The 15,973-nt window shown below is 37.6% G+C and overlaps 1 protein-coding gene across 3 annotated transcripts in view; it reads left to right on the top strand.

Moving 5' to 3' along the window:
* Positions 1-15,973, top strand: part of VMP1 (vacuole membrane protein 1) — a 71,134-nt gene that overhangs the window by 50,137 nt on the left and 5,024 nt on the right. For all 3 annotated transcript variants that reach the window (XM_033004692.2, XM_042791329.1, XM_033004693.2), the window contains 2 exons: positions 2,310-2,426; positions 4,876-4,937. In XM_033004692.2, coding sequence (XP_032860583.1) covers positions 2,310-2,426; positions 4,876-4,937 — 179 coding nt within the window. The remainder of the gene's footprint in view (positions 1-2,309; positions 2,427-4,875; positions 4,938-15,973) is intronic.

Genomic DNA, 15,973 nt, shown 5'->3' with positions numbered 1-15,973 from the left:
ACATGGGTTACAAACTGTTCTTTAAATCTTTCCATCCAGTCAGGTCTTAGGCTGCTCCTTCGCTGCCTCTGACTCATTACTCTCTAGTCACCATCTTGTGAGACATTGCTGCAGAGGCTATTCTGTCTGTCTTGTGTGATCAGAACAACAGCTCGTAGATGGCAGGGATGAGTTGCTGGAGTGGCTGGACAAGGGGAAGTGTGGATAAATGGAGAACATGAGGAAGGAGTTGGTAAACATGAGAGGTGATGTGTAAACTCTTCATAGTTCCTGCTTAGTAATACTTAAACATTTGCTTAACTTCTTACCTACTTGCTGCACTGTTCTTCAACGTGCTCTGAGCTCCAGCTTCCTTTTGCTTATATAGGCTGCCCCGGTTGGGGGAGGGATGAGGAATCATGAATCAGTACACTTGAGGATTTGTAAATACATTTACAGAATAACTGCAGAGGAGCCATAAAAAGGGTGAGGTTAAATGTGGCAGAGACATTGGAAGAGCATAGGGATTCGAAGCTATACATTCCTGTTGCGTCTGCAGATGAGGAGGGCAGCCCCCCACGTGTGCCTCTTGTGTTTCTGTGTTCCCCCACGAGCTTCAGGGCTTTGTTTCAGGGCTGCTATGGCTTGTTGCTGCTTCTCCTTTACTTTCCCCCCTTATAATTGTGATCTTACTTTTGGATTTTAAACAGTATTTTAGTTGGGTGTATTCTATATGATTAGAGAACTTGCTGGTAAAGTGGTAATGACTGTCCTAGCTGCAGGTTGTTGTCTGTCAAGCAGTGGCTTCTAAATGCTACATAAAAACACAATCAAACTGAATTTAAAACTTTACAAGTTTATCCAGTGAAGTCAACTGAATGTAATGTTGTCTAGTGGCAATGAGAAAGCCATAGTATTGTCTGAAGCTTATTTCCTATGTAAAGGCAGCTCTGGGGATGGAACAAAGCAAGAATTAGCCCTAGAAGATCCTTGCTGTGACTTGTAAGAATTTGCCCTCTTGTCTTTGTGGGCTTTTTTGGCAGCTCTCAGTACTGCATGTGTGTATTTTTTCAAAAACAAAGAGAAAACCTCGCTGGCCTGCTAACGTACCCTAATGTGGACTTGTTGAGTAACTGTTTACTGTAATGTGTTTAAAGGATTGATGGTATCCACAGTTACCCCCTGCATAAAGCATGTTGCTTCCTCTATGGTGATAGTAATGCAATAAGTAAAATGTACTGTGAACTTATAAAAAAGTCCTCAAACCAACCAACAGAGAACATGCTTGAGACCTAGAGCAGGCTTGGCTCAGAAGAGCAAAATTATCTGGCTGTGGTATAAGTAAATAATTTACTAGCCTCCTATGCCTAAGACAGCTGTCAGAGGTAAAGAATCATTTTAGTTGAAGTGGAGCATGTTTAGAGACCGTTTCGGGGCATGATTACAGACCGTTTCAGATTTCTTCCTATGCAGGTGGTGTTGTGGGTGCTCATAAATTTGAATTGCTAGTCTATAACAGCTAAGTATAACCCTCATAAGCTTTCTCACAGATTTCAGATTTCCATTCAGTCAGTTGCAAAGTTGCTATCTTTTATGGTCGTTAACTATCTACACTATTTATTTCTTTGTTTTGTAACAAAACAACACAAATACTGCAGGATATTAACCCAATGATACACTGCGATTGTGAATTACACATGCCCCATGCGTTTACTCAGACAGTCTGCCCTTGTACTGCATGTTAAGTGTGAAAGGTTGGAATTTGGATACTTTCTTGGTTTAATTTCAAAAATATTTTACAGATAGTGTCACAATACCAAACATCAAGCCAAAAGTTTAACAGTAAAAAAAATCTTTTAATTTTAAATGAAATGCATATGCTTAATAAAATCTAATCAGTGTTTTTAAACTGGATACATATGACTATAAATGCCAGTTTTAATGTACTTTCTCAGATGGAAATCACTGGGGATCATTTTGAACACTAGCTTCCAAGAGTGATGTGCTTGTCAGTGAGAAAATTTGATAAATCATTCAGAATGGCTTTACTGTGGTTTCTGTGCATTTCACATGGAAAACTGTTAGCTTTTTTGAAATCCAGGGGTAAGGAGGGACCATGAGAATGGAATTGTCTGAGACATTGTCTAGCTGAATCCTAGAGACTTATGTGGTGCAACAGTAACATTTTTGTAAATATTAAGACACAAGAGTTTTGGATCAAGTTGAATAAGGGGGAAATGTTCATTTTTCAAAGTTTCAAAGTCTGTCATGTTCCTGTTCATGGAAGTAAGTGCTGCAATTCATGAACTTCTTTCTCTTGCACTTCATAGATTCCAAACCCTCTGTTTGACCTGGCCGGGATAACATGCGGACACTTTCTGGTTCCCTTCTGGACCTTCTTTGGTGCAACCTTGATTGGGAAAGCAGTAATTAAAATGCACATCCAGGCAAGTACTACACCTCCCTTAGGACTGTGGGGTGAAGACTCTTTTTTTTTTTTTTTTTTTTTTTTTTTTAACTGTGTTACACTGTGTTACTTTGTAATGAATTGTGGAGTCTCCTTTCCTGACCTGAAGTAATGGAAATTAATTTGGTGCAAAGGTTTTACAATACAGGATCTGCTAGGCTTCTTATGCTCGAAACTCAGGCAACTGAATAATTTATAGCTACAAACTAATGAGCTCTCTGCCTACACCACTCAGGAAATTGGTGGTTAGCCAAGTTATTTACCTACAGTTTTTACCAGACTGACAGGACTTCGTACTCATAATAAACTTGCTTTTTTGGTAACAAATACTCATTTCAAAGAGCACTGTAACTAGCCTTTACCGGTTAAGCGGCACTTCTAAATGCTCGCTTTTATCTTGGTTGAGCGTCTAGAGAAAAGCCCGCTCCTTTCAGGCCCTGCAGCAAGCAGTCTGAGGGCAGGTCTCTGGGCATATTGTCCATAGCTCTCATGCATGGTTAGCAATTTTTGGTGTCCTCAGTCTATATTATTTTGCAAGGGCCTGATTTCAGAGTGTGTCCAGTTTTTCTTGCTAACTCAGAGCCTTACCGGATGTTCTGAATTTGGCAATCAGAATCTCCGGTTGCTTTCAAAAATTGTGAGTCTTGCTTTTAAAATGTGTCACTGTTTTGTCCAATGAAAGATGAAGTATCGATCCCCTGGTGATTCTTTACTGGTGGCAATGTGGTTAGTGCTATGTCATGAACTACATCATGCTCTGGTTCTAATCATTACAAATAGTGTTTTCAGCTGAGGCTTGGGTCTTTTTTTAAGCATCTCCATAGGACGGGTGCAGTGCCTATAGCTGTCTTGCTTAGAAGTCTTCTGTCACTACATTAAAATAGCAGAAGCTATCAGTAGTATAAAATTACTCATCTAGTACCCTCATCAAACTGCTTAAAAATCTTTCTTTTGTCCTGAACAGAAGATTTCAATCTTCAATCCTTTTTTTCTTCCCATCTTTTTATAAATGGTTGTTCTACTTTGCACAGCCCTTAAACAGAAAATAATAAACAGAAAAATCTCTGATTTACTGTGATAGAAAAACTTTTTCTCCACACTTATTTTTGTATTACCTGAATCTTTCTGCTTTTAAAACTGTCTACTGTTAGAATTTGTTCTGACAACACAGAAGAGTGAAATAGTATTCTTGTAATATTTCTTTTATTATCTGTCTTGTTTAGCTAGCAGAATGTTTGCTATGTAATTTATAGTGCTTCACACTCAGATCAAATGTAAGCGAAAAAATATTTCCCAGTGTCTTGTACAGTTGGTAAATCATCTTATTTTGTAATATGTTTAGCTATTAGAATTTTCTTCTCTGCGATGCTTCATTTCAGGCGTACTCTTGTGCAATAGCCTTGATTTTTGTAATGATAATGCTGCAATTTGGGATTTAGGAAATGTAAGGGTCATGGAAAAGGCTTTTAATGAAATCTTTCTCTAGACAGGAAGCGAGTGACTCTGGTACAGTGGCCATCCTGGAGCTGCTTTTAACTGCCCTCTTCCTCCGGACCACAAAATCATTTTGTGTAGTTCTAGTCACATCCCTTATTTCCAGACGAGTGAATGCAGTTCTCGTTAGATCATGTTTAAATTGATTTAAGGAGACTGTGGGAACTGTTTGTGTGTATATACACATCTGCACACAGTCTTGCTCACTCTTTGCAAATGAACAAGTTTTCAAGTATGACAAAAGTGGAATTAGCAAAGTCTACTTTCACAAAATTTTAAATTATGTTAGAAGAGAAGGGAGTGGTAAAATTATGGACATTTGGGTTTTCTGCAAAATAAGCTATGTAACAGAGGTTTCTTTTATTCAGATCACTCTGTTCAAATAGTCTGTTGCATTAGAGACAGTGATAATCTAAGATTTTTGAGCAGACAAGTGCCCAATGGCTCTTCCTTTGTTCTTCACTAAGTATTTTTTATGTTTCTGTCTGAAGCACATGAACTAGGGGACTAAAAGATACATTATTTTTCACTTCTGTGATCTTTAAGTACATGTGTTTGTGTAAGGGGATGTGAATTTTTGTGCGCAGTGATGACTGTTTTTCCATTAAAACATTGTTGACGGAGTAAAGTGACCTTGAGCTTCTGGGAATTTAAGTTTGGGGAGGATGCGAATGGTTAGTAACACAGACTACAAAAACATTGCAAGAAATTAAATCTATGAGGAAATAGAATAATAAAGTAGACGGCTCTTCTCTCTCCTGCCTCTTTTTGAAGAGTATTGAAAAGTAAAGGTCTTGAAAGAAAAGAGAAGGGAAAACTATGTGTGAGTGCTGGAGAAGCTGTCTGATTGGAAAGGAACATAAATTGTCGTACCCCATTGTCTCTGCTTCCCTTTTGATCAAATGTTTCTCTAACTGATGTTTTCCTTCCTACAGAAACTGTTCGTTATTATAACATTCAGCAAACATATAGTGGAGCAGATGGTGTCCCTAATTGGGTGAGTAATTCTTTAACACAGTAATACCTTCACTCATTAAGTGGAAAAATACTGGAGGAGTCAAACTAGATGTGCTGAAAATTGTGCTTTGCTTTGAAGTGCAAGCTTTGGCCAACACATAATTTAGGTCTTCCTTGCAACTTCATTCCACACCTCAAGGGCCTCGAGTACTTCGAGAAACATAATAGCACTGAAGGTCAGATGGCCTGAGTATGTCCTACCGACGGTTAACTTTCACCCAGAAATAGGATACAGCTCTTCCAATTATAGATTGCTATACTTTTAGCTGGAAATAGACTGTTTTTTAATAGACTTTCCTCAATGTTGTATTGTGATCCTGTGACAAAAAATAGAAGATCAGTTATGAGTTATGCAGTGTCCCAAGATGACAATAAGCATCTTCCATAATTTGAACTACCTTATACATTTGAAATATTAAATCTCTCATAAAATATCAGAATGAAAAGTTTGGTGTATAGAGTTGCATCTCCATTCTATTAAACTTGTTTTTCCATAGCAGAAATGGCAGTTTTTATGGGTAAACTGTTCCTATTTTGAGAAAGTTTGAATATTATTTTTTGTTTAGACTAAGTTCTTCAGTAATTGATTACTATTTTATTTTTTAAGTGGAAATCTCAGTTTAAAACAAGGAAACTAAGAAAAAACTCAGCTAACAACAGTTGGGGGCTGGAGGGGAAAAGACCATTAAAACAACATACTTACATGTTGCCTCTGTGGGTTTGAATGAAGATTGGACACTGATGAAGTGCTAGATTTTTGCCTCATATCAACCTGTTCAGTCATGAAATTCTGTGTAATTTTAAAATCTGTTGTTGATGTTAACATTTTCTGCCTGGTAGTCCAGCAAATAACATTGCAACAGTGCCTCTCTAACCATGCAGAAGTTTCATAAATTGCTTGAATGCAAATGAAGTGTGCAACTTAATTAATTTAAATGTAGGCAACTAGATCAAATCATATGGATTTCATCAAAAATTTATGCTTAATCGTTCAATGGAACAATTGTGTTCTTGGGGGGGAAAACCACTGCCTGTTTTTACTACACTGATTAGATTCATGCCAGGGATGCAGGTTTAAAGTTTTAAATGTGAGTCTCTAACATTTAAATGATAGAAAACCTTATTGTTGTGGGGGTTTAATTTGTTTTATGCTTTTTTTTTTTTTTTTTTTAAACTAGATACCTAATATAGATCCATAATACAAATTCTAGAGGTGTTTCTGCTTTGGCAACGCCTTTCACTTGTTATATGAAGCAGATTGATTGGCACTTTGCTATCTAAACTTTAATAACTATTTTCACATAAAATCCAAAAAGCCATCCTCCTCAAGAACAGTCTCAGGGGAGTTATGTCTGGAAGTAATTTCTTTGAAAATATGTAAACTTAAAGTAGTAATGCTATACAAAGAAAATAAGTGTCAGAAGAAACATTCTAGGGCATTTCACTAATGAAACAAATCCTGACTTTATAACGTCCTGATCTTCTGATTGGGTGTCTGGTTTGTAACAAACTTCAAAATTAATGTGTTGCTTTGAACATTATTAAAAAAACAAAACAAAACAAAACAAAAAAACCCCAAACATGGCTACTTTTAACCATCATTAGTTAGCTTTTCTTCGTGTCGATCACTCTAGGCAATTTGCTACTAACTTTTGATCTGCACTGCTGCTAAGTCAGGTATATTTCCAAAGATTTACTTTCCTGCAAATCTCTGAGCCAAAACTAGTAGTTTTTTCCTACTTCATCTGTCTTGGAGATAATTTTGCATTGAATTACTTTGAATGCATTCACAAGACCTCTGCTGGATTCAGATTTTATTAGATGGTTGATGTCAGAGTTAAAAAATGTTCTCGGGAGACAGTAAGATTTTTGGAATGTCCCGGTATCCTTGACTTTTCTCAAGCTGTCTGCTAACATTACCTCATCAATTTCTTCTAGAGTGGGGTATAAAACATGTTAAACAATAGCTTGCATTAAATCCCTTATTATTAAATTAAAATATAGTTCTGTTCAATGGTTGGTAACTTTATTTTAATCAAATTCTACCTGACACAATGACTTAAGACTTTTTTTGTCTGGGATATTGTTCTTACACAATAGGAAATGTCTAAGCGCAATCCTTTAAAATAATGAACATATTAATATACAGGATAACTGAAATCTAGACAGAAGATTAAGTTATGAGATAAAGTCTGAGAATATTTGATTTTGTAAGCTGAAGAGAATTTCTTGATAACTACATGAGTCTTGGTCAAAAAAGCAAAAATGATTCACCTGCCGACCTTGCCCACAGCTCAATAGTTATTTACTTCTGTTACTGGATGCTGCTGGCATTGCACACTAAGCCTGCCATAACCAGGCTTTTTTAATATAATTTAGGGTAATTTGATTTTACAATTTTGTCTAGGTCTCCATTACAAAAGGATAATAAAATACTCCTCATATTAATTAAATATAGAAAGAAAAGGAAAAATAAAATGTGGCAGGAAATTAAGAAGCTGTTTACAAAAAAAAGTTTTAAACCAGTGGTGGTAGCTAGTGTACAAAAAAAAAAAGGTAAGAATGGGTGGTGGCAGCAGCAAGGCAAATGGCAGCCGTGCTGCAGCAAGCCTTGTTAGAAGGAACAAGGAGACGTGGATGGATTTAGGAAACTGAAGCCAGCAGGAGTCTTGAAATCAAAGCTGAAGAGGATTACAAAGATACTGGTGTAGCTCACTGGGGCTGGTGATTATCAACCTGTTCTACCAGTTAATAGTTTAAAGTTGTGTTGTTGCTGTCTAAAATGCTAGAAGAGGATAATTTTTTCTTTCAGGTTGTATTATTTTCATAAACTTTTGCAAGGAAAGATGATGTGTAAGAGTTTAGTGTTGTATTCTGTCACTTCAAGAAGAGTTTAACTTACTGATCATCCATGTGAAATACTTTGATGCTGGTTTTAGGCCAAACCTAGCCCATTTAAAATGTTTAATTATCATGTGTGTTGTGGGTTTTCTTTTGGCTCTTAAATCTTTCCATTTAATTTTTTTAACCTGCAGCTGCAGGATTGTTTATGAAGTCACACTAAGCATATTGCTTTTAAGCACGATCACATTTTCTTTGAAGTGGCAGTTTAAAATGTGGATTAAGAATTCACAGAAAACTACTAAAAGAACTATTTCTCAAAGCACACACCATCCACAAAACTGCCTGCCATCAATTCTGGATAAATGTTAGGAAAGAAAAAAAAAAATCTAGTTTTTTGGGTTTTGTTTTTTTTGTTTGTTTGTTTTTAATTCAGCATGCTGTGTTCATGTTCTGTGAAAATGAGCTAATAACTTCAGAACTTCAATAGACCTCTAAAAAAATTCATAAACATGTTTTATATAGCATTAGACAGCTTGTAGCCTTCACCTCAGAAGCATCTGAACTTCAGTGGCAAGCAGTACAGCTCCATCCCTTTTGGACGAATCCCGCCCTTCAGGCAGAGATTCCCTCTGACTATCCTTAAGTTAATGATAAACTCACGTAGGCTGCAGAAGGTTTTAATTACAGAGGCTGGGATAGTTACTCAAAGGGGCAGCATGAACACGGAGAAGTGCCCATACACCAGGTACGCGATCATAGCACAATGGGTGAGCTACTGCCTGTAGCAACTGATGCCTCGCTGATTTTAAGAGAAGTAGAGACTAATCTGTTCAATTAATGAACTGAGTCCATAAACAAATTTGAAGTTATCCAAGCCAGCAAAATGAATGTGAGAAAAAAAAAAAAAAATAGATGCATACTTCCACAGATTTTTAGACGTTAATTTGTTAGTGCCATGCTCTGTGGGTGAGATTTTTTAACACTGTAAAGTGTAATTTGCCAAACTCAGACCTGAAAATTTACCCAAAAACTATCAGTGCTTCTGAAGGGTTTCTTAACCTGATGGTTTCTGTGGAACAAATTACCGTGCTTACCAGCTCTGCACAGGCCAGTTTGAATGATTGCACGTCTTAAAGGGAAACCAGTTCTTTTGGTAACAGGTACTTGAACCATTGCCATGACAAACCAGTTTGCTGCTATTTATTGTGCCATAATTCTTTGATTCACAACTTAATCTCAGTTGATTCTTGTAAGGAGCGTGATGTTCCTTTCTCACAAAAAGTACAAATGGAATCATGGTGGTTGACGTAACTGGAAACTTTGCTTAAAAATTGTATATTTATTTGTTTGTTTGTTTCAAAAATAATTTACAGTATAGGTTTAGGTTATTTCTTTGGAATATAAGTCAAGAAGCTACGCTGATAGAAGGAGCTGCAGCAGAAATCCGTTGTCCTGGGGTGGAAAGAGCCATTTTTTTTGTACTCGCACGGTGCCATGTGTTTGCCTGGGTTTTTGGGAGCCTTGGGCAGGGTGTGACCACAGAGTGCGGCCTCCCCCAGCTCACCTCACTGCTCCGCATCGCTCTGCTCGGGGCAGCCCAGCGCCGGAGGAGCCGGGCACAACCTGCCAGCCACACCTTCTGACTGGGCGGACCTTGGGCTTCCATGTATGCCAGAAAGTTCATAACCTGCTGAACTGGCGTTTTCGTTAAAGGATATTTTGAAAAATGGGTTCCAATCAGTATTTAAAATAAGACCTGTGCAATAGAATTCAAGTGAAAATAACCTGAAGTGGCCGAGAACATAGATAACTGAGCAGTGACTTCTAAATCTCCTGAGAGAAATGTTTCTGGAAGGTTATGCCAATACACCTGACATTTCTTGGTACAATAAATCAACGGCTCGCCTCCCACAAGTATATCAGAAACCTGTGGGACCGTGCCCTTGTAATACACCCTGTACACAATAGATCAGCTCTGCACAGAAAAGACTTTAGTGTCTTGAAAGGGGCACAGATGTGGATGAAATTTGAGTAGCTTTGGTGTTGAAAACCTTCCAGTGGATCACAACAGAATTGTAAAAGTTTATTTGCAAAAGGCTTGTAGGATTTAACTCCAAACAAGCAAGCTTTGTTTTCTAAATTGTGTACAAAGATACATATTTAAAATACAAATAGAAGTTTCCTTACAAAGAGCAATATTGAGCAGAGTTAAGAACTAGCAGTTCAAAGATGTTGCAATTCCTATTTTTGAAAGCATTGATTTTAACCTAACAGAATGTCCCAAGAAAAAAATGTTTTGCAGACAGCTTGGTTAATGTGGGTATTAGGGTGTAGCTCCAGGTATAAATGACGTCAGATGTGTAACAATTATAGCTTCGTAATCTTCAAATAAGATAGTTTCTCTCTGTTTCATAAAGCAAGTGAATCTGCCAAGTAGCCTTTTAACCCCCGAGTTGTTTCTGTTGATTCTGACCATCAACCGAATTTGTTTTCTGCAGTTTCAGAACACTGAACGCAGATAACATGGAAGTTTCACCAAACGTTCTGAGGCCGAAGTGGCGCTGAGGGGAGCTGAAGGCTGTGGTGGCTCCCGCCCTCAGCCAGGGCCCAGGTTTTGGGGCGGACGCTCGCCCTCAGCCAGGGCCCAGGTTTTGGGGTGGACGCTCGCCCTCAGCCAGGGCCCAGGTTTTGGGGTGGACGCTCGCCCTCAGCCAGGGCCCAGGTTTTGGGGCGGACGCTCGCCCTCAGCCAGGGCCCAGGTTTGCTGCAGCATCATCGCCAGGACTGAGTCAGGCTGAGCCGCGGCTCCCCTGAGTCACCGCCCGGGGTCCCGGTATTGGCAGAGCCCGGGAAACGGATGGTTTAAATACTGTGAGAATCTTTATCAGCACAGGAAATGACAGCTCATTAAAATACTAACCGTTAAGCCTGTTTAGATCACTGTCTGGAAAAAAATTAACCATTGAAGGTTCAGATAACTTGCTGGAAGAAAGGTGCTCTGTTTAGTCAGTGAATACACTATGCAAATTAATCAGCTTTGCTGGTTCTCCAGTGGCATAAAAATATTTCCATTGGAACCCATTTTTCAATGGTTTATAAATTGCCTAACTTTCAAAGAAGTTGATACCATGCTGGAGCAAAACTTCCAGTTTCTTTTGAGGGAAGGATAGCTCAGATTAATAAATATGGTGCCTCTTACTAAATGCCTTATTGCTTTTGAGCTGCAGGATGGATTTTTCTTGTGTTCTTACAGGGGAATGGAGAAATGTGAATCTAGCACAAAGGAGGTCTGTGTGGGAGGAATAGGTGTTGGGTGTGATGATTTAATTATGTTTTGCATAATTATTCGTAAGGTGGAAGCCTTTGCTTTTGGCCCTCTGGCCTAGCTGTCAATATCTAGTCTGTTTTAAATAAGTTATTTTAAAAAGAGTTGGAGTTACTGGGAGGGAAGACTCCATCCCAGCACACTCCCTGGTCCTTTGTCACATTCTTCAGTGCCACTTAACTCCCTTTTTTGTAGAAGGAGAGAATCTCTGGCCTTGGGCCATGCTCACTCCAGGACGGCAGGGTGAGATACCAGTGTGTGCAGGGTTTGTGCTGACAAAATCAACGATGCTATTTCCCTCTTAGTTTGGTTTTCTGTTGTTTCAAAATTTCTTTCACTGTTGTCTTCATTTTGAATTGTAGTGCTGGCATTTCCTAAAAGGATGTTTTTCTATAGCAGGACTAGCCCAAATAGCTGAATCTGAGAAAAATGACGTTTGCCCTCAGACCCTGAGAGGGTCCGGGCGAGGACAAAGTGTACATGCCAGAGAGTCTGACAGAATCAGGCCCCGTGTTAACAGTTCAACGGTTTTTCCAAATTAACAGCTGTGGATATTGGAGAGATCATCCATAAAATGGGGTTGTGACTCAATATTGCATCACCTTTCCAAGCAGGGCTTCGGTGTGCTTCAGCCTGGGAGCCTGGCAGCTTGTTTGCACCATCTATTCAATTACTGTGGTTCTTATTTCCCTTCAGATTATTATTTCCATGATAAAACAGACTTCCATTATTTTAAACCTGCGGTACTTAATGTTTCTTGATCATCGCAACTGGGGGACTGATTCCAGTTGCACACGTGAGCTGCTGAATAGGGCATAAAATTCAGAACTGAATGCCACAGAAGTTCTTATTTACATTTTTAATTTTCATCAGAATAAGTGGATCTTAAGAACTGCTTAGAGTCACCTCTAATCACCTGCTTAATCATCACTTGCTGTTAGAGGCCTCTTACAAATGAAAAACTTTAATTAGCAGTAAAACCCCCACTGTATTAATGTTCCTAAAATGTGGGTCTGAAATGCCAACTTGAGTATTTCTTGAAAATACTTGAAAATTCTAACATTTCTTTCTGGAAAAGTAGGTAAATATACATGTGTGGTTTTGTAAGATGAGAACTTTATATCCTAAACTGTGGACTGATAAGATTTTTTTGGTGACATATTAATGCACTGATACTAAAATGCAGCATTTGATAGAGAACTGTACTTCAGCATTTAGCACAGCTTGTAATTATCTGAGTGTTCACAAGCTCTAAAAGCATAAATGATGACATTTCAATAACTCAAGAGTAACCTATACTCTTAAAGATCTTTTAAGATGAAAAATATGCCTTTCAAATGTGCAAATATCATGATTAAATGCTTTTAAATAAGTATTTTTAATATTAGTAAAAATGCAGTTGGAGTATTGGGTACCTTTCTACTTTTTCTTAAGCTGGCATAGGGGAAATACTTCCCTCCCTCCCCTGTCCCTGGTTTAGTGCTTCATCCATGGCCATTTGAGAAAACTCCTACCTGTAGTTCCAAAGATTCTGTTAAAAAGACAAGTTTCCCAAAAATCTTCCCTACCACTTCATGATGTGCATTTGAGGTTCAGCTGTTGACAGTCATTCTTTGAAAAGCAAAGTAACAAATTTTACTCTAACTGGAATAGAAGTTTTAGGAGTCATATGGTCAGAATCTGTACATGGTGTAATTTTTAAACTAATCCTAGAACAACTTTGCTGAATTTCTGTAGTGTGGTGCTTCAAATACATGTGAAGTTGTATTTTGTTTGTTGGAAAAAAAAAAAGCTATATATTTCTTAATTTGGATAGAAATTATGGCTCTTAACTAAAACAAAAAAATAATCAGATGCATCTCTTTAGATACAAATACCAGGTAATACTTCTGAAAACACACTTCAACAGTGTTTTCTTCAGTGAAGCAAAATTCTTAATGGGTGTTTATGTTGTAGAATTATAATGCAAGTAATGTTTTTTACTAAAATGTTATGATTTTAATGAATTTAGGCTGTACCAAAGGCTAGTGCAATTTTTCTGGAAGCCAGTATTCAGTTTCAATTCCTTGTGAAACACTGAATTTTAGCAGAGAATCAGAATGACTTAAACCAAAAATTGGTGTTTAATGTTAACTGTTTCTAAAATTTCTTCTGAATCAAAATTTTTTCAGAGGTTGTTTTTCCTGGGGGAAAAAAAAAAAAAAATCCAAAGCATTTTTTTTTCCGAATCTCATGGTAAAACTGTAGCTGGTCTCTTTGTTTTTCAAGTAAGCTTTGTTGAAAGGACAGAATACACAAGAAACAGCACTTCTCTTCCTAGGAGTGCATCCCTGTTGCTGATTAATGGCAAATTAATTAACAACAACGATAGCAACTAGTGAAATGTAATTCATTGATTATTTTGACAGACAACTTCTAGTGAATGACTTTTTTTTTAAATCCTTAAGCAGCTCACTAAGATCTACTTTTTAAGCCTTTAAGAAGGGACTGCAGGTTATGTGTTTGGGCTTTTTTTTGTGTGTTTTGTTTTGGCAGATAGAGACTACAAAGTGTGGATGAGCTAAGTTCTGTTGTGCACTGAAGTCCTTTTATTTTCTTATCCTTTCTTAGTCTTTATTTGAAAGACAATAGGCTTGATTCTCAAAGGAAAATGCAAGGAATTGGTTTTAGATTATTCTACAAACAGGGTTATCTTCTAGCATCTTCCCTTCTTAAATCAGATGTGCAAATACGCTTGTGGTTTGCATCTAGACTCTTGAAACTGCAGCAGTCTTTTGAAGGTGTATCTTAAAGTCATTGCTAAGTGGCGCAGAATTATGATGCAAATCTGCTCATTCTGCCTTCATACCTGCGTCTGGTTGGAGTGTAATCCTTGAAAATTTATACTGAGGTTTCCCCACCCCCCCCGCCCTCCTTTAATAAGAATGGGGTTAGTGAGTTGAACTTTGCTAGGTTTGGGGAGGGATAACACTCACTTGTTTGTAATTAAATAAAATTAAAACTGATTTTTAAGACTTTTAGATCTAAGACTACATCTACGCTTTGGATATTAGTGACATGTATATTAGCTGGTTGATTAAATGATTGAATTTTGTCAAAAGAGTGCAAGTAACATACTGTCCAGCTGAAATGGGATTTCAAGAATTTTCTAAGTAGTACTATGGATTCATGATTTTACAGATGTTGTTCTGATTCATTTTATCCTTTATTTAAATTTATGCACTTCTTTTCAGTATTACAGTCTCTGCGAATGTAGAAAATATTGCAGACTTTTCGAAGCCAAGCTCCTTGATTCAGGGTCTTACAGTTCTTTGAAATAGCTTTAATAAAAAGAATGTTGTGCACTTAATTCTTAGTCGTGCTCACAAAAGAAAAAAAAAAAAAGCTGAATATTTTTAGTGAAAAGAAAATTTGAAATACAGTGTTGGTGCACCAGGATCTCTTCAAGCTGCCTGAACTTGGTTTTTATTTCTTTGTTCTGTTGTTTAATGCTAACTGGGCACTGGCTTAGTTAAGTTTTCAGAAAAAAATTGAGACATTTGAACCACCATTCTGTTAATCATTCATCTCTCATCATTTAAATATTCTTCATTTCATAATCATGCAGAAGTTTAAAAGTAAATAATTACCTTTCAGTAGCTTTTCCAGGCTTCCATGTGTCATTTGAAAAAGAAAAGAAACCTCAAAATGGAACTCATTTTTAAAACTGTGACTCGTACTGATCAGCGAGTCATTAGGAGAATTTTTACCACGAATAGTCAGCTTCGTTAAGGGATGGTTCTGAAAAACTGGAAATCATTTGTAAAAGTTTACATACTCTCGTGTGAAATGTGGAATAGACATTCCTTAGTCTCTGCTCTTTTCTTTCTCAAATTTTACCAGTCTAGGCACAGAATTTACTCACCCATTTGTATCATCGTGATGGTGAATCATGAGAGAAGCAATCTTTTTCTTGTAAATATGTTCAAAAAAAATTATTTGCCCCTGGCCATTGAAGGAAATTGATTTAGTGAAGGAGAGTGAGCTACTTTGTTTCTTTGGTCTGTGCATTTTCATAAATTCTTAAGATTAGAAAGCTGTTATCCTTTAATTGGGCTTTAGCACGGAAAAAAGGAATATTGTGTCAGATCAGGAGACTGGGGAAAATAATTTTAGAGCTCTAGCCCTACTGCAGTCATTCGGAGAGGAGATGATCAGTTTGTAAATCTGTCTATGTGTATCCTGGTGTCTGAAGAGTTTTTTACTAAATCCTCCCTGAAGTAGTAGTGTAAAGAATCAAAACTGAGGCATTGAAATGTAGGTGACTTTTTTCATGTAGACCACCATATTAATTTATTTAAAATAAAATTTAAAAAAAATTAAAATCTCAGTTCTCTTTGAAATTAAAATGGTGTTTGTCCATAATGGGTACTCTCCCGTGCTGGAGTTAGGAGTGTTGGTGTTTTTGTGTGGATCACACCTTGGGAGCCTTCGGGTTGTGCTGGTGCTTTCACCACGCCAGCTCCGCTAGCGTTGTTGCTAGTGGTAATTTCTTCTGCATAGTATTTAGGTATTTTTATTTTAAAGTGCTGTGACAATTATTAAAGCTCCTTGGACCTCTTGCTAAATAGGGTGGTGTACAGATTTAAAGAAAAGTTACCTAGGTTGTTTTTGATTAAAGCCTGGGCAGGCTGTGGTGTTTGCAGAGTGGAAGTTGGAGGCTGCCCGAGTCTGTCGGGCGCTAACACCTTTACACCGTAGAGGTGGGAGAGGGCTCTTACTTCCAGAAACCCCTCCGTGATCTTTATAACGTTAATATAAGAACAAGGTGTTTAGTAACATATTGTAGCTTTTGTGCAAGTCATCTG

Source organism: Tyto alba, unplaced genomic scaffold (assembly GCF_018691265.1).
Source record: "Tyto alba isolate M040663 unplaced genomic scaffold, T.alba_DEE_v4.0 Super-Scaffold_19, whole genome shotgun sequence".
Lineage (NCBI taxonomy): Eukaryota > Metazoa > Chordata > Aves > Strigiformes > Tytonidae > Tyto > Tyto alba.
The sequence above is the reverse complement of the archived record's forward strand: the minus strand, read 5'-3'. Positions and strand labels throughout refer to the sequence as shown.